This window comes from Ammospiza caudacuta, chromosome 11 (genome assembly GCF_027887145.1).
Source record: "Ammospiza caudacuta isolate bAmmCau1 chromosome 11, bAmmCau1.pri, whole genome shotgun sequence".
NCBI classification, from domain to species: domain Eukaryota; kingdom Metazoa; phylum Chordata; class Aves; order Passeriformes; family Passerellidae; genus Ammospiza; species Ammospiza caudacuta.
In genome coordinates this window covers 15,443,139-15,457,956 of record NC_080603.1, presented here as the reverse complement: position 1 = coordinate 15,457,956, position 14,818 = coordinate 15,443,139, and the positions used below count along the sequence as shown (strand labels likewise).

The following is a 14,818-nucleotide window of genomic DNA, read 5'->3' as shown; positions in this document are numbered from 1 at the left end:
CTTAAAACACAGCAGACCTCTTTTATCTTCAGACAGGTTGATATAACAGTAAAAAAAATAGCTGCTTGTTACATTTCTTGTCCATATATTGTGGTGTTTACTTCCAGATTTTTGCACAATATTGTTCTATGTGACTTTGTTTGGAGCCTGTGGGGACAAACAGAGAGAAAAATGAATTCTTGAAGAAGTTCTTTTGAATGTTGGACAAATTTTTGTTCTCTAGGCTATCTAATAAACTGTATAGCAGTGTTGACATTCAAGGCCATATGTAGAAAAAGATAGAAAATATTTTCACCTTACTCTTTATAAAAGGACTTGATACTCAGAGCATATCATTTGTACCTTATTCCAAACACCTTCAGTCATAGCCAGGGATTAATCAATTTCTCTGGTAATAAATTCATAGCATTTTTCAGGCTAGGTATGTTTTTTGTGTCTGGAAAAAGGTAGAGCTCAGGAAGTGCTGCAGTCTTCCTGTGAAAAAATTCCCATTATGAGAAGCTTGTCCATTTGAAAAGTCCTATCTACTGTAGCTCAGGCATTTCTCAACCTCCATTATCTACCTTGTGCTCATAGCTTTAAGGACACTGCACAAGTCAGATCCAATTTTATATGACTTACAGTGATAAGCCATTGTATTTTATAAATATTAATAAAGTCTGTCTGAAAGGTGTGCTCAGAATATTGGCCTGTGCTGTGTTATTGAGCTGTACTAGTGACTAGAAGTAAATGGTGCATTGATCTTGCTACGACACATTTCAATTAATGTACTTCTTATTTCTGCTTGCAATGGAGGCCTGCAGGAAAAAAAACTGTAACTCAGGATAGGATAGCTGTCAGTAAGAATTTGTTAAACAGCAGATTATGTTGCATCCCAAGAAGTACGTGAAGGAATTTAGTAACTCCACTAAAATGCACATCATGGAGCAGTGAATTTTTAGAATAATGTGGCTGTAAGTTGTGGCTGTGTTGTAAGGATTTTTCTGCCTTTGTTTGTCATATGAAGACTTCTCTTCCTGTTAAAAATGTTTGCCCTGGTGCTGTGATCATGACTGTAGAAATATACCACAAATTGTTTGGATAACTTTCCAGAGATGAGCTGCTACTGAAAGCTTCACATTTAACTGATTTCCAAAATAATCTCTCTGATGTGAGCTGGAGGATTTTTTTAAATAGTTTGCTACAAAAATTTGAATGGTGAGTTCTGTAAGATAACTTGAGTTCCATATAATCTTTTAGCTAATTATTCTGAATACTTTTTTGCTATGATGAAAGCAGAGAAAACCTCTAACAGTAATACTTGTCATGTACATGGGAGATCAAAATAATCTTACTGAAAAGTCATTAGTGAATAATAAGAATTTTTTGGGTTTGAATTATTCTTGTGCTTTTGAGAAGGAATGTTGAGTCAGAAATATATATATTTATTGTTTTCATAATATGCTTACAGCAGGCACAGAAATTTGGGCTAAGGTGTTATGAATGTTACACATTATTCACAGAATAAGAACAGAGTGTGGACTCTGTTTAATCTTAATCTCTGATTTTCTTGAGGATTAAACAAACCCGAAACCACAGTAGAACAACTTCACTAGGAATCCTCTGATCTACAACACAAAATGATTGTTTTCTGGCACTATGATTCACTCTCTCTATAGTTTTATGCACAAAAGAACAGGGAAAAACAAGAAGAAATTGGCAAATAGTTGTTTCTTAAATATTTGTTTTGAACATGGGGTTAAAGTAATTTTGCTCTGTGGAATGTTTTCATAAAGACAGAATCAGTAAAAAGTGCATCTCTGCTCTATATTCCCTGTTTTGTTTGCTTCAGGTTCATAATTTATGCAGGCAAGGAAGTGAAAAGATGCTATTGGATATTTCTACAGGCAGTGATTGAAACTTGGTTATTTTTGATCTGTGCTTTCTCCACCCAGTAGCTGTTATCATCCACCACCATCCTCATAGCTGTGAATTTGTAACGTTGTACTGTACCTGCTACCCAGTTTCCCTTAAATATCTGTTGGCAGCTAGGAAGAGAAAGCAAGGCTTTCATCCTGTGCGTTCCGAAAAGGAAAAATAAGGAAAACCTTTGCTTGCTGCCTTTTTTTTTTTTTTTTAATCGCTCAAGATTATACTCATCATCGTAATCACAGGTATAGAGGAATGTAAGAGGTAGAAATCCGTGGAGGAAAAGCAAGCAAGCAATCAGCTAGCAAGAATTTTGTTTTCCTGCTTTGTAAACGATGCTGCTGTAATTCTATCTGCATTTTTTTTTTTTTTCTTGCTAATTCACCACTCAGCAGCTGGTAGGGAATTAAGACTGCCTGGCAACCACCTGCAGAGCTGCAGAGATGAATTACATTTTCGGAAATAACACGCTGCTCTATTCTCGCGCCAGTCGAGGCAGCGCTGGCTCCAGCCACAGCTCGGTAGGCCCCAAGCAGAAGCAGTGGGCAAAGAAAGGCTCCTCAGAGGAGCTGCGGGCTGAGCCTTCCCGCTGGCAGCAGATTGTGGCATTTTTCACTCGCAGACATGGCTTCATTGACTGCATTTCTGTCGCTGCCAGCTCCTCCCAGGTAATGTGCCACATGTTCGAGTGATCGTGTCTGCATGTTTTCTGGTTGCTTGCTAGTCAGAAAGAGCAATTATTTATATATGCATGATTTCATATAATCTCTTATTTATGGATGGCGTTTTCTGTCTGCTTTCATTTTCATATTTTAAAGAGCTCTGTATAATTTCTAGCATTAAAGCATGAAAATGAAAACACTAAATGAGGTCTGATTTTTGTTTATTTTGCAAGTGATGAGCCTCCAGCAATTTTAAATATGAGATATCCTAATGAAACAGTGAAATATTGAAAACGTAGTTTGCATTCTGCTGCTTGGCTCTGGAGGGCAATAATGTAGTTAAGAAATATCAATTCCATAGCTCTAGTAAGATGTCAAATCAAACAGACTACGTATTTAACGGTTAAGAAATTTTAAAATAATTTAAAACCTTAACTCTAGGTAACACAACAAATTCAATTCTGTAGCAGCTTTCTAGGTTTTTTTTGGCTGCTAATAATACACAGATGAAGGAATGTCTCCCTTACATACAGGGTGTACATTCAATAGTGCAGTCTGTAAGAGAAACATGACATTTTTCAACTTCGCTGTCCATCTGCTCTATGTGATGTTTGTGTTAATCATCCTTCAAAGTCAGGTAGAAGCAAGCAAGCTAAATTTTAATTGTGTAGCTTTTGAATAACTTCTTAAGATTGACACCGAGAAAAGTTTAAACTTACTGGCATTAGAAAATTAGTATCTCTTGGGAAAATATGACTAAGACTTATGGAACAATGTTGAAATGTCAGAATTATTTAAACATGGGAGAATAGGTTTGTTTTGCTGCTGTCAAGTGAAATTCATCATTAATCAAGATATCTTGAATGATTTAACCTGAAATACTACAAAAACTTAAAAAAGAAGGAAAAATTTGCTATCCTCAGACACTGCAATTTTATTAGGATAATTTCTGTTAGTAGTTCAAAGATGGCACTTCCTCTGAAGTCTGCTTATTATTACCTGTTTTTTTGCCTATGAATTTGGAGTAAACAATTAATAGGAAAGCTTAGAGGGGAATTTTGACTTTCTTGTTGCATCTTGTACATGATGTGGAAGTTGGATCCTGTAGTTTCTCTAATGGGTCATTATACAACTCCAAGTGATGCATTAGGTAGACATAATAGCTTTTAAATGCTGGGTTTTTTAAAAGTAAAAATATATAGTATTAACCTTCTGAATAAAAATTATAGTTGCTCTCATTTGTGTAAAGCTTGAAGAAATAATATTGGAATGTGTGAAGCTTGCAATTGGACTGGCTAGTCAGGCCTCAAAGCTGCTCATAAATAAAATATGGAATACCCTCTGCTTTGAGTGAGGGTTGGACCAGGTAAAGTTCCTGAGATCCCTTCAATCCAAAGCCATGATTCTGGGAATATCACAGTGTTTGTTCTGTTTTTCTGCTATGGAAAAGATCCTTACCTCTGGGAAAGCCTGTCAGATATTTTCATAGCTTTGACAGTTCTTCATTAAAAATAACGGCTTATACATGTTCATAGCCAGAAGGAGGGGAAAAAGCATAAAATATTTTGAAGTGGTTGTTAAAAAAACCTTAATGAGCATATTCAGAAGTTATGCACTAAAAACATAAGAGCTTGTTGAAGCCACTTCCTCTGGAAGGATGCTGTACTGTGCTTGCACCTTATCCACCCATTGCAGCTGTTCTAGCCTCAGAAGAGAAAAAGGCACTTGGAGATTGTTCACTGTGGAGCAGTTTTGTTTTTCAGTTCTCTTCAGTTTGTGTTCTGTGTTGTAGCATTCTGAACATTTTGTTACCTTTTATTCATTCATTTGAGATATATCCCCATCATTTGAATGTAGTCACATTTGCAGAGTCCAAATAAGAATTAGATGTGAAGTGCTTCTCTAGCCTGGCCTGTAGAAATTCTTTGTGTGATCGTGGGCTTTATCAAGTCTTATTGTTGTGACATCATGATTTTCAACAGGTACAAAATCATTTGGTGGTTTTTAAAGTAGCTGTCTCCTGCTTCCCCTGTGCATCTGCTACCAAGCCCCCAGTTTCAGCTGTCCCTTCATTTCCTTGGCTTTCTCGGATGGCATTAATTGGTCATACTAGCTTAGTTCCCTCCATCTCCAGTGAAAGGGAAATGACTCCAGAGATGGGACACACCTGTCCTCCTCTGGGACCTGCTTGGGTCACCCTGCCCCAGCAAGGTGGTAAAAGGACTTTGGATTTTTGTATCCTAAAGAAGCAAGGCTGAAGGTGATGGATGTGATAGCACTGCTTTTTGCTGTAGTTATCCCTTGGTTTATGCCCAAAAGAGTGCACACATGCCCAAGTGCATGGTGCCCAGCTAACCTCACCAGACTTCTTTATGAGTCCTGGAGGCAGATTTAACATGCTCAGGAATTCAAGGCCTTTATTGTTTCTTCCTGCTCATTCCCTGTGATGATGTGTTAGTAACTGAAATAGAAGAAGTAAGGAATTTCATTAGGAGCTGATATATCAATTTTTGTCAGCAAATTTTTAAATTTCTTACATAAAAGCCAAAACTGTGGTGTAAAATGGAAGGTAACAGTAAAACCAAGCATTGTACTGTCACAAGGGTGAATAACTGCGCCATGAGCTTAGTAAATACACCAGTATGCAAATGACAAATACTGAGTAATTTAAAGTGCTGTCCTAGCAAGAGATATGCCCAGGGCATCAAGGATGATACCTGTATCAAGATCACTGCTTTTCTCTGAAGTTCTTCCAGAACTCTGAGAAGCCCCTATTCTTGTCAGTCAATCCAGCTCTCATGTCTCAGAAAGCATTTTAACTGTTGGTATTTGGCTCATGGTGTGCTGCAAATGCAGAATGATTTGTCTGAATTCCACATGTCATTAAACTGGTTCTAACAGCAATCACTGATGCTTTTCTTAGCATGTAACTGAGCATACACTTGCAGCATGTGATACTGAAAAATTGTTTAGCTCCTTGAATATCCTGTGCTGATTTTACTTCTATTTTCTAGGACATATTTTAGGAAATATGAAAAGGATCAGGACAAAAAAATCATCCTAAATCCACTTAGCCATTGCAAAACCTTAATTTTAAATTTCAGAGCTTATCAACTGCTTTTGTGAGTTGCTTGAACCCAGTAATTTCTTGACTTAGTGTATCTTCCTTTTAAGTTCTTGATAAGAGTTTTACTGTGTGATTAGTCCTAGACTATTGCTCTCAGAGTTGGAGTATTATGGACATAGTTCTAGCATGTACAAAACGCTATGTTTAATCACAAACAACATAGAGGTGTTGTTAGGCAGTTAAGAAGATAATGATTTTAAAAAAAGTCAGGTCTCTACCCTAATCCCTCGTTTACTATATGTCTTGAAAAACTGATTTCTTAGGGCAATATTTATTATCCTTCCTGTATTTTGTTATATATTGAAGTATTTATATATTGTTGCTGCTAAGATTGTGATGAATGCAGGAGAAAGCAGCTTTAAATAGTTTGTGGTTTGGGTGCTTTTCTCTATAACAATGCACCTTCTGAAACTGAAGCGTGAGTTTAATCTTGCCAAGTTTCCTTCCTATTCTTGATTTTAAGCTATGTAAAATCACACGACTGTAAAAGCATGAGTTTATTTTGCAAATTAGTTCTGCCACTGGTTGCATTTTCTGTAAGATGGCATTGTAGCAGTGATAAAAGCAGTATGAATTTATTCTGCAAGAGGAATGCATTAATTGTTCCAGTCAATAGGCCAAAAAGCAGGAAGTTCTTGGTGGTTTAACCAAAGCATCAAAGGACTTTCTCTGGAACCTTTGGTTCATTTTGTAAACATTTTCCGTGTACAGTAGAGATGAAAACTTCTCAAGACTGAAATTTTCTTGACATTTGAGAGATAGGCAATTTTAAAATCACAATAGTATCAGTAAATGTTAGGAATATCTGGCATGACCCATGTAAAGCCGTGTAGCCTTTGTCAGCATCCTGCTGTTCCCTGCAGTGGGCAGTGGTCCCCTGTGCTGAGGTCAGGCCTGTGCAGTGCTGGGGCTCTGTGTGTCCCCCCAAGCCCTGTGTGTGCCTGCAGTGCTGGCATGTGCACGTTTACCTCAGCTAATCACCTGCAGCAGGCAGTGCTGATAAGAGCTGAGGGAGTGGTGATAAGAACCGAGCCGTGCTCCAGCTACCTGCAGGCGCTGCTTCCTGCCAGAGGGGTTCACCTTCCCCTTCTCTTTCCTGGTCTCTCACGGCTCTGTCTCACTCAGAGTTGGTAACATAACTTCTTAATATTTCTGTTGCATTGTATCTCAAGAAAGTTACTTTTTCCAGAATGAGTCAGAAATCTGGTAAACAAAGAAAGAGACACCGAATTTTTTGCCTTTGGAGTTCTGGTGGTGCTACTACTGGGGCTTTCTGCCTGCACTGTGCTCGAGAGTCTGAATCTTCAGGCAAGGCAGACACTGGATCCCCTCTTAATCCATTGTCTTCAGCTAATAACTCAGGTGGACTTACAAGGTCTTGCTGTATGAAGCCCAGTGCATGGAAGCCTGTGAAAAAGGTAGGACTCTTTAAGGCTGTTATATAACTTTCCTAATTTATTTTATATTGTGATAGTTGTCCTCACAGTTGAGGCTTGTATTGATTGACAAAGTGTTTTGAAAGTCAAATACAGGCCAGTCTGTCTTTCACCAGCTGTCAGCTTACCGAACAGCTCTAGCATGGCTCCTGTAGTATAACATTTCTGTTTTGCTGCCAAAGCTGCTGTACATGTTTCAGTTAATACAATTATTAGCTAAATTACTGTCTGACAGAACCACCGAATCTAAAGTGAAAATCATCTTCTTCCTGTTCTTCTATTTTGGTCCACAACATCAAGAGCACTCTCAATTATGATTAAGATGGGCAGGATATTTCCTTTACTTTGAAGACTATGCAACAGAAGCTTCTTAGATGTTTTTAGAGAGCATGACCTTGTCTTTTAGAATGCTCTCTGCATCCATGTTTGGGAGCTGACATGGTATCCTGTTGTGCAATTTAAGACTTCTAGTTTAGACCCAGCTCAGAGTCCTGGTCAAATGTTGTGTCCACAGCATTTCTGAGATTTATAGTAACTCAAGGAGAGAAATTGTTTTGTTAAAAAAGAGAAATTGAAATCAGTATGTGCACACCAGTAATGCAGCATCTTTTGAGAAAGATTTGGTTCTTTTTCCTAGAACCTCTGCTGGGGCCACTGCTTTTATCTGTTTTCCAAAGAAAAGAAAGAATTTGAATTTCTCCTGATAATTAACAATTACTTTAAAAATTTTTCAGTGAAACATTTAGGCTCTTGAAGTCCCTTATTTTTTTCCTTTTTTAACATGGGCATGATAGCCTGAGTGAAGAATGTGTCCATCACTCCTCTCCCTGGGAGAGAATTCAAACTAATTTCAACATGCTGCTGATTATTAAACTTCAAGCATAATCCTACTGTGAAGCATTTCCAGACAGTTCAATTTTGAATTACTCTGACAGATCCACAAAAGATGACAATGCAAGGAAAGCATCAATCTCCTCATGTACAATTGAAATGAAGTGCCTCATTCTTGTTTATTGGTATAACCACATAATTCACATTTTGCTTATCATGTAATGGCTCTGTAGCAGAGGGGTCCCAGTGGATGCTTCCTTTAAAACTGTTACTGAAATGTCTTTCCAAATTTAATTCAAATGAAGATTGCATAGTTCTATAGATGATTTCAAGAACACTACAGGTTTCTCCAGTTGGAATTTAGGAGAAATCCTTCTGATCATTTGGCACTGTTTCTCCATTTCATTCCTTACAGAATGGATAGGAGCACTCCTGTTCCACAGCAAAGGCTGATAACCTTGTGCCATCTGTCATGGAAGCTCAGAAAATGTTATACAGAGGCCAAATTTAGTACTGAGACTTGACAACTTGTTAATACCACACCACCTAGCGAGGCGTCCCTGAATCCTTTTGAGGATCTGCTTTTTCTCGTCTTTCCCAAAATAGCTTTAGCAGCAGTCAATTCTGTACAGGTCAAAATTAATTACATCAATGTTCTCCCTAAAAGTAGTTTGTAATGAAAAAAATAGAAAAATATTGCCTAGTCTTTGATATACTCAGCTGCAATATCTTTTAAACTATACTTTTGTTTACTTGGGATCATGAACAGACCTCTTAAGTGGCCACCTCTTGTGAGTTTTCCAGGAACTGCTTGGACTCCAAGACAAACCAATAATGCTTCCTGACTCTCCTGAGCCACAGCAGTTTTCTTGTACCTCATTAAGGTTTGCCAACATTACCTGCTGGAAACTGCTGCTCCTCAAGTTGTTAAAGTTCTAATCCCCATTTGACCAGCCTGGCCATCTGACCACATGATGGTTCATTCCCTAAGAAACTCAAAGAAGCCCAAACTGGTGCAGTTCTGACACTTGCCTTTTGAAAGACCTAAGGCCCCCTTCCATGTACTAGGTTTTTGTGGCTGCACACCCAAGGTTCAATATCAAAAGAGCACATTTAGAAGGACTAAAAGAATCCTCTAAAAGTAGTGCAAGGATTCCCTTCTGTCTGTCTTGTATGATTTAAAAAAAAACCCCTTGCCACCAACCAAAGCACTTCTGGACTTGTTTTTGTTTGGTATTCCTCAGGGTGTCTCTGTGGCGTTTATTGCTGTTCCATGTGACTTGTTGTCAGTATTGAATTTCATCTCATTGCCTATAACTCACTTGTCTAATACATCAGCCTTGCTCTGTGCCTTGTTTCTGTTGTGCATTTGCTGCCCTTCTCTTTTTGTTGGTGTTTAACTGCACATTAGGATGTAGTTGAGCTGACGTGTTCTCCAGACACATAACAGACACTTATTACTCATTTTGTCTCTTGTAAGCTGATCTTGGCATTTATGAATTTTCAGTCTGTTGCTCTATTAAAGTGTTTCCTTTGTATATTCTTGTCCTTTGCAACAGTCTTTTTGGAAACGATACATTTAAGCAATTATTTCCTTAAAATCAGATCTCCTTTTGCATACTTTTCATAGGAAAAAAAAAAAAAAAGACAAAGTCAGGACAAAATAGTTTAAGGTATACCAGAACACTGGTAAAATAGAATTGCTTATTAATTTTTTTCATGTCCTTGTAATCAGCTTAAGTTTTTGGTTGGTTTGTAAGTTGCCAACAATTTTTTAGCTGTATGGAAGTTAGTATATTATTGTTGTTATTGGAGACTAGTATCTGTGCAGCTCTGTCTTCTAAATAGGACTTCAGACATTTTATGGGATGCAGGTATAATGCAGGGTTTTCATTGATGATGGAATCTTCGCTTTCTTCCCACTGCTTTGTGTGGTACTTCCTGGAAACTGCTGTACCATGGGAATGTGTTGGATGGGTCTGCTGACTTCTGGTCTTCTATTCTCTTTATCAGGGCTGCCTCACAGTGTGTGTATTTGCTTATTTAAAATTGTTTCTCTAAGACTGATGCCTGCAGAAGTCAGTTGAGGAGCCTGTGCTCCATTGCTCCCAGGTAGTGATGTTTGCCTTTCATAACAAAGTAGGGAGGGGAGTAAAGATTGCTTGTGCTGCTGGGGTACAGTTCTACTTCAAAGCAAATTTATTTTACTAAGTAAATAATACTTGTTTTCCTTAGGTAACTAACTGTATCTGAATACCCAGTGTGATGTAGCAGATGAGCAGGGAGTCAGCTTTCCCATTGGAGAGAGAAGGAACTCTGGATTCTCTCTGTAGTGTGTAGGGTAATCAGTCTGAAATCATGATAAGTGATTGGAGTGTTCAGAAAAGTGTTCTATAACTGTAGATGATATTCAGGAGCACCTGCTTTATAATGAAAACTCAAGAACCTCTGCTTAGTTCATCTGAAGGAAAGTCAGGAGATGATATGGTCACAGACTATAAATATGTGGGGATTGATTTCAGAAACTAGAAGCTTGTTTATTTAGTAGAAAAAGGCATCTGTATTCCAAGTCAGATAGGAAACTTAATTGTAAAGATTTTAAAGATTGGTACTAATATAATAAGCATTTTGGAAGCTTAGTAGCTGTAGTTGAAAAACCAGGGTAATAAATTAGTATTTCCTATGTAAAAAGTATAATGACAAATAAATTTTCTACTTGAGAATGTCAAAATACATCACAATCTCTGATCCATCATCTAATATAATAGCTTTAAAGTGCTCTTTGAAAGCTGTAAACTGCTTGAAAGCAATTTGTATATTTTTTAAAATCCCCCTTTTATTGCACTTCTTTGCTACTGCTTTTAATTTCCCATTTAAATCTGTAATTTAAAAAGATGAATGCAGGGAAAATTCTGTGTACAGAATTCTGTGTACAGAAAAGCTTTTTAGACATGCAGCACATAAGCCTCGTTACAGAGCAGCACTTGTAGTTAGATGCTAAATTAAGTGCTATGCAAAGTGACCATGGAATACTGCTGATGAAGGTGGTGATAGTACAGACCTAAAATCATGTTCCCAGATAGTGTGGAATGCCAAAGTTGATGCCTGTCTCCAAGTAGCAAACTAGCTAGGGCAGTCCCAGCTTTGAACTCAGAATATTTCCTATTACTCATTTTACTGTATGAAAAATTAGATTCAGGCGCCAATAGAACTTAGATTAATGTGTTAAGAGGGAGAACTTAGATTAATGTGTTAAGAGGGACACATAATCAATAGGAGATGACATTTATGCAGGATTTCTGATGAATTTTGTATTTAATTTGTCTGAATTGTCTGTTATGTTCTGTGTGACCCTTTTGTTTAAACTGTCTTAGTTATTAGAACAAAAATTTTGAAGAGGCACATATAATTCTCTTTTAAAAAGGAGCAAAGCTGTACTTTGTTAGGCTGCACTCAAGCAGTCTGATTTCCTTATTGTATGAACTTCGGGAAATTCTCTATTATTACAAAATAATTAACAGGTAGAGAGATAAACAGGTATTCTTAAGTCAGTTTCTTTTTGTAATGAAAAAATAAGGACTTGCAGATCTTCCAAACATATTTGAAAACAGAGACCATATAGATCAAAATCTACATGGGAACATGTCATCAGAATGTTTTTATAATTACAGAAGTCTTTGAAAACTATGGTTCTTGCATCGAAGTCTGTTAAAATTAATGGTGCCATGAGATAAAAGGGATATGATAGGCTACAAATGAAGTATTTCAATTCCAGAAAGAGACTTTGGAGTTATCACTGATGATTGTATGAGAATGTCACTTTGGTACCATGAAGTAATGAAAAGGGTAAATAAAGTGTTGGGTATTATTAAAGAAGTACTAGCAAATAGCATAGAGCATGATTTGAGTATATTCATGGGGTATAATTCTAATTTTGGGGGGATTCTGTTTTCCTTGTCTTAGAAAGGATATAGCATAAGTAAAAAGGAAAAGAATAACAAAGCATCCAGAGGAATAATCTAGTTATCTATAAGGATAGATAACTTAAAATAAGCCAGAAGAAAAAGCATGAGGGGAAATATGTTAAAGACATAAAATGAAAATGAAGTTAAGAGGATTCTCAGCTAGAAATTCTGGAACTGATATCTAATTTTAAATCTGTCCAGTAACATTTCTTCGGAAGTTGTGAAAGGCACTGACACAAAACACTGTGGACAAAATGCTATTTTTGAAGGCTCAAAAAGAAAATTACTTAAAAGCAGAGTTAAATGGATTTGCAAAGAGCAGGTGGCACAGAGCTGTTACAGAGAGTGGCTCAGGAAGCTCTTGACTGTCAGGTTCTGAGATGGTTTTCTTGGAAAATTACTGGGCATATGTCTAATTCCTCCTTGCCCATCTGTCAGTTTTTTCTGCTGGTAAGACTCTTGACCAGTTGGGCCTTTGCTCTCATCCAGGGTAGCAACTTTTACTGGTTGTGTGGAGCTATCAGAATAATTTCTCTCTCTCTCTCTACTGCACTGTACTATTTGATGTTTCTGAATAAATTACACTAGGAAATAAAAAAGAATCAGAATAAATGTCTAGAGGATGTTTGGAAGCCTGGTAAAAATGCAACTTAAATGCAGGGAATGGAATCTCAGTTTCTCTCTTTTAGGTGTCACTCAGCAATCATGATCACCTGAGCTGGAAATCTCCAAGTCTCATAAGGAAATGGAATCTGATAGATTCATCCCCTGAGTTATGTGTCAGTCATGAGATGATCAGAGTGTCGAAATTAATCCTGAAATGTATCTGGAAAGGACTAATGGTTAAATTAATAGTTTCAGAGAATGTGATTAATGCTACAAGTAACAGGTGAATTCCCAGCTGCTGCCCTAAGGCATTTCTGAATTAGAAATAATCTTGGTGTTTTTTTGCTATACAGTTTTTTTCCTATGTACAATACAAGATACAATGCTGCCCATCTTGGAACCACAGATGGTTCATCTTGTGCTCTGGTGCAGTTGGGAAATGGCAGGAGTGCTGGCAGGTTGGGTTTTGTCTGGTGTTAATTTTTATACTATACATTACTGCTGTCACTTAAATTCAAGTAATGAAGGACTTGAAAAATTTAATTGACAATTGCTAATTTGGCTTTGAGCCTCAGAAACCAGAACAAAAAGATACATTTTGTTTTCTGGTTCTTGAAATTCAAAGCAAGTAAGTAGTTATATATTTATAGCATGACCACTTAATTTGTTTTTGCCTATCTGTTAGTTCACTTTCTTCTTTTATAGTTTTCAGTGTTAATTTTTCTCTTGTTTCAGCCTATTTCTTCACTTACTCATTTTTACCTTTGTTGCAGTGTTCAATTTTTATCAATTTTTGTCCTTTTACTTCAGAAACCATAACCAGATGAAGTAGAATGTACTGTAAAATACAATTTTCTACTTGCTTTTTTGCTTATTGGGAAAGAAAAACTGCAGAAGAAAACTGCTGGCATGTCTGTCAAGCTGGTGCCCTGGTTCCAGCAGCAGCCAGAGCAGAGGGCTGGGGAGGAGTGTAAACCCAGGCCAAGAGCTGTGATATTTCCTCTGAGAGCTTTCAGAGATTGCTGCCTATTCCAGTACAGGGATTCCAGGAGCTGTAAGTGAATTGTGTGTTTCATAATGCTGAATCCATGAGTTTTCATGAACTTGGACAGCATTCTTTTAGTGGCAAGGATTCAACAGTCTAAGAGCAGCTTCTGCTTGTTTGTAGCCTAATGGAGGGGAGCAGAGTTGGGATTATGGGAGCTGTTCTTCTGCATCTTGTTCAAAGTTCTTTTAAATGCAAGACAGTGTTGGAAAGAGAATTCAGTGTAATTTTTTTAGGAAATAGCCTTCCCTTGGATTGAAGAGTCAGATTTGTCTTTTCTGTTCTGTTGCAGACAGGGACTAGGGCAGGTTAGAGCATCTTGGCAAGGAGCAGCTTGGACGGTGGCCTGGGAGTGGAAACTTTGGAGCATCACTTGTCAAAGCCAGCCTGAACCTCAGAACTCATCTCATGGCTTCACCAATGTTATAACAGTGTGGCCAAGGGTTGGTGTCTTCTGGTTCTGAGGATTCAGGAAACTAAGTGCTTTTTCAGTAATTGAAACATTAGTAGAAATATGTTGTGTAGTGTTGTTGGTGTTAGAGATTATAAAAAAGGAAACTGCAGAATTTTCTTGCAATCGTTGGGACTCTTGAGGGTCTGATTAATCCTGTTTTGCTTTTTCTGAATCATAAATTCAGAAGTCAAACCCCTTGTCTTAGTGCTTTCTACAGACTTTTTTTGTAATGAAGAGTTTGAAATTTCAACTGTGTTATAGATTAGGTGCTTTAATTACCTTAACTAAATGATATAGACAGAAATGATTGTGTAAGCTAGGATGCTGTCACAATTAGTCCAAAACTTAATGGAAGTGAAGTCATAACTCAAGAAACGCTTGCATTGTTTCATGTATTTTATGATAGTCTGAGAAACTTAAGCTTCTACTTGCAATATTTATTGTTCCCCACTTTTTTCAGGTCAGTATAGTTAATATTCCTTTTATGCAGGGTAAATAAGTGAAAGAAGTGCCATGCAAAATGGATGTTTTGGTCAGTTTGATATGAGCACAAAAGGCTGAGTTTGCCATCCCAGCTTGCAGGGTCTCCATGGTGTAGGAATGGGTGAAACCAGCTGAGGAGCAGAGCTGGCAGCTGTGCGTAGCAATAAGAAGCCATCAGGGCTGGAGTGAACATTGCAGTGCATGTTTGTGAAAAATTCAGCATGTGTCAAGATACAATTCTGCCACTGATATGTGCAAAGCCTTTTGTAAATGAAGGTGTGGCTTTAGTGTAAAGCCAGTT

At 37.5% G+C, this 14,818-nt stretch overlaps 1 protein-coding gene across 13 annotated transcripts in view; it reads left to right on the top strand.

Moving 5' to 3' along the window:
* The window catches only part of DLG1 (discs large MAGUK scaffold protein 1), a 140,182-nt gene that overhangs the window by 61,472 nt on the left and 63,892 nt on the right, over positions 1 to 14,818 (top strand). For 4 of the 13 annotated variants that reach the window (XM_058812451.1, XM_058812456.1, XM_058812453.1 and 1 more), the window contains exon 1: positions 2,352 to 2,576. The exons of the other annotated variants lie outside the window; for them this stretch is intronic. In XM_058812451.1, coding sequence (XP_058668434.1) covers positions 2,352 to 2,576 — 225 coding nt within the window. Of the gene's footprint in view, positions 1 to 2,351; positions 2,577 to 14,818 lie in introns of those variants that run through there. 13 annotated transcript variants of the gene reach the window in all.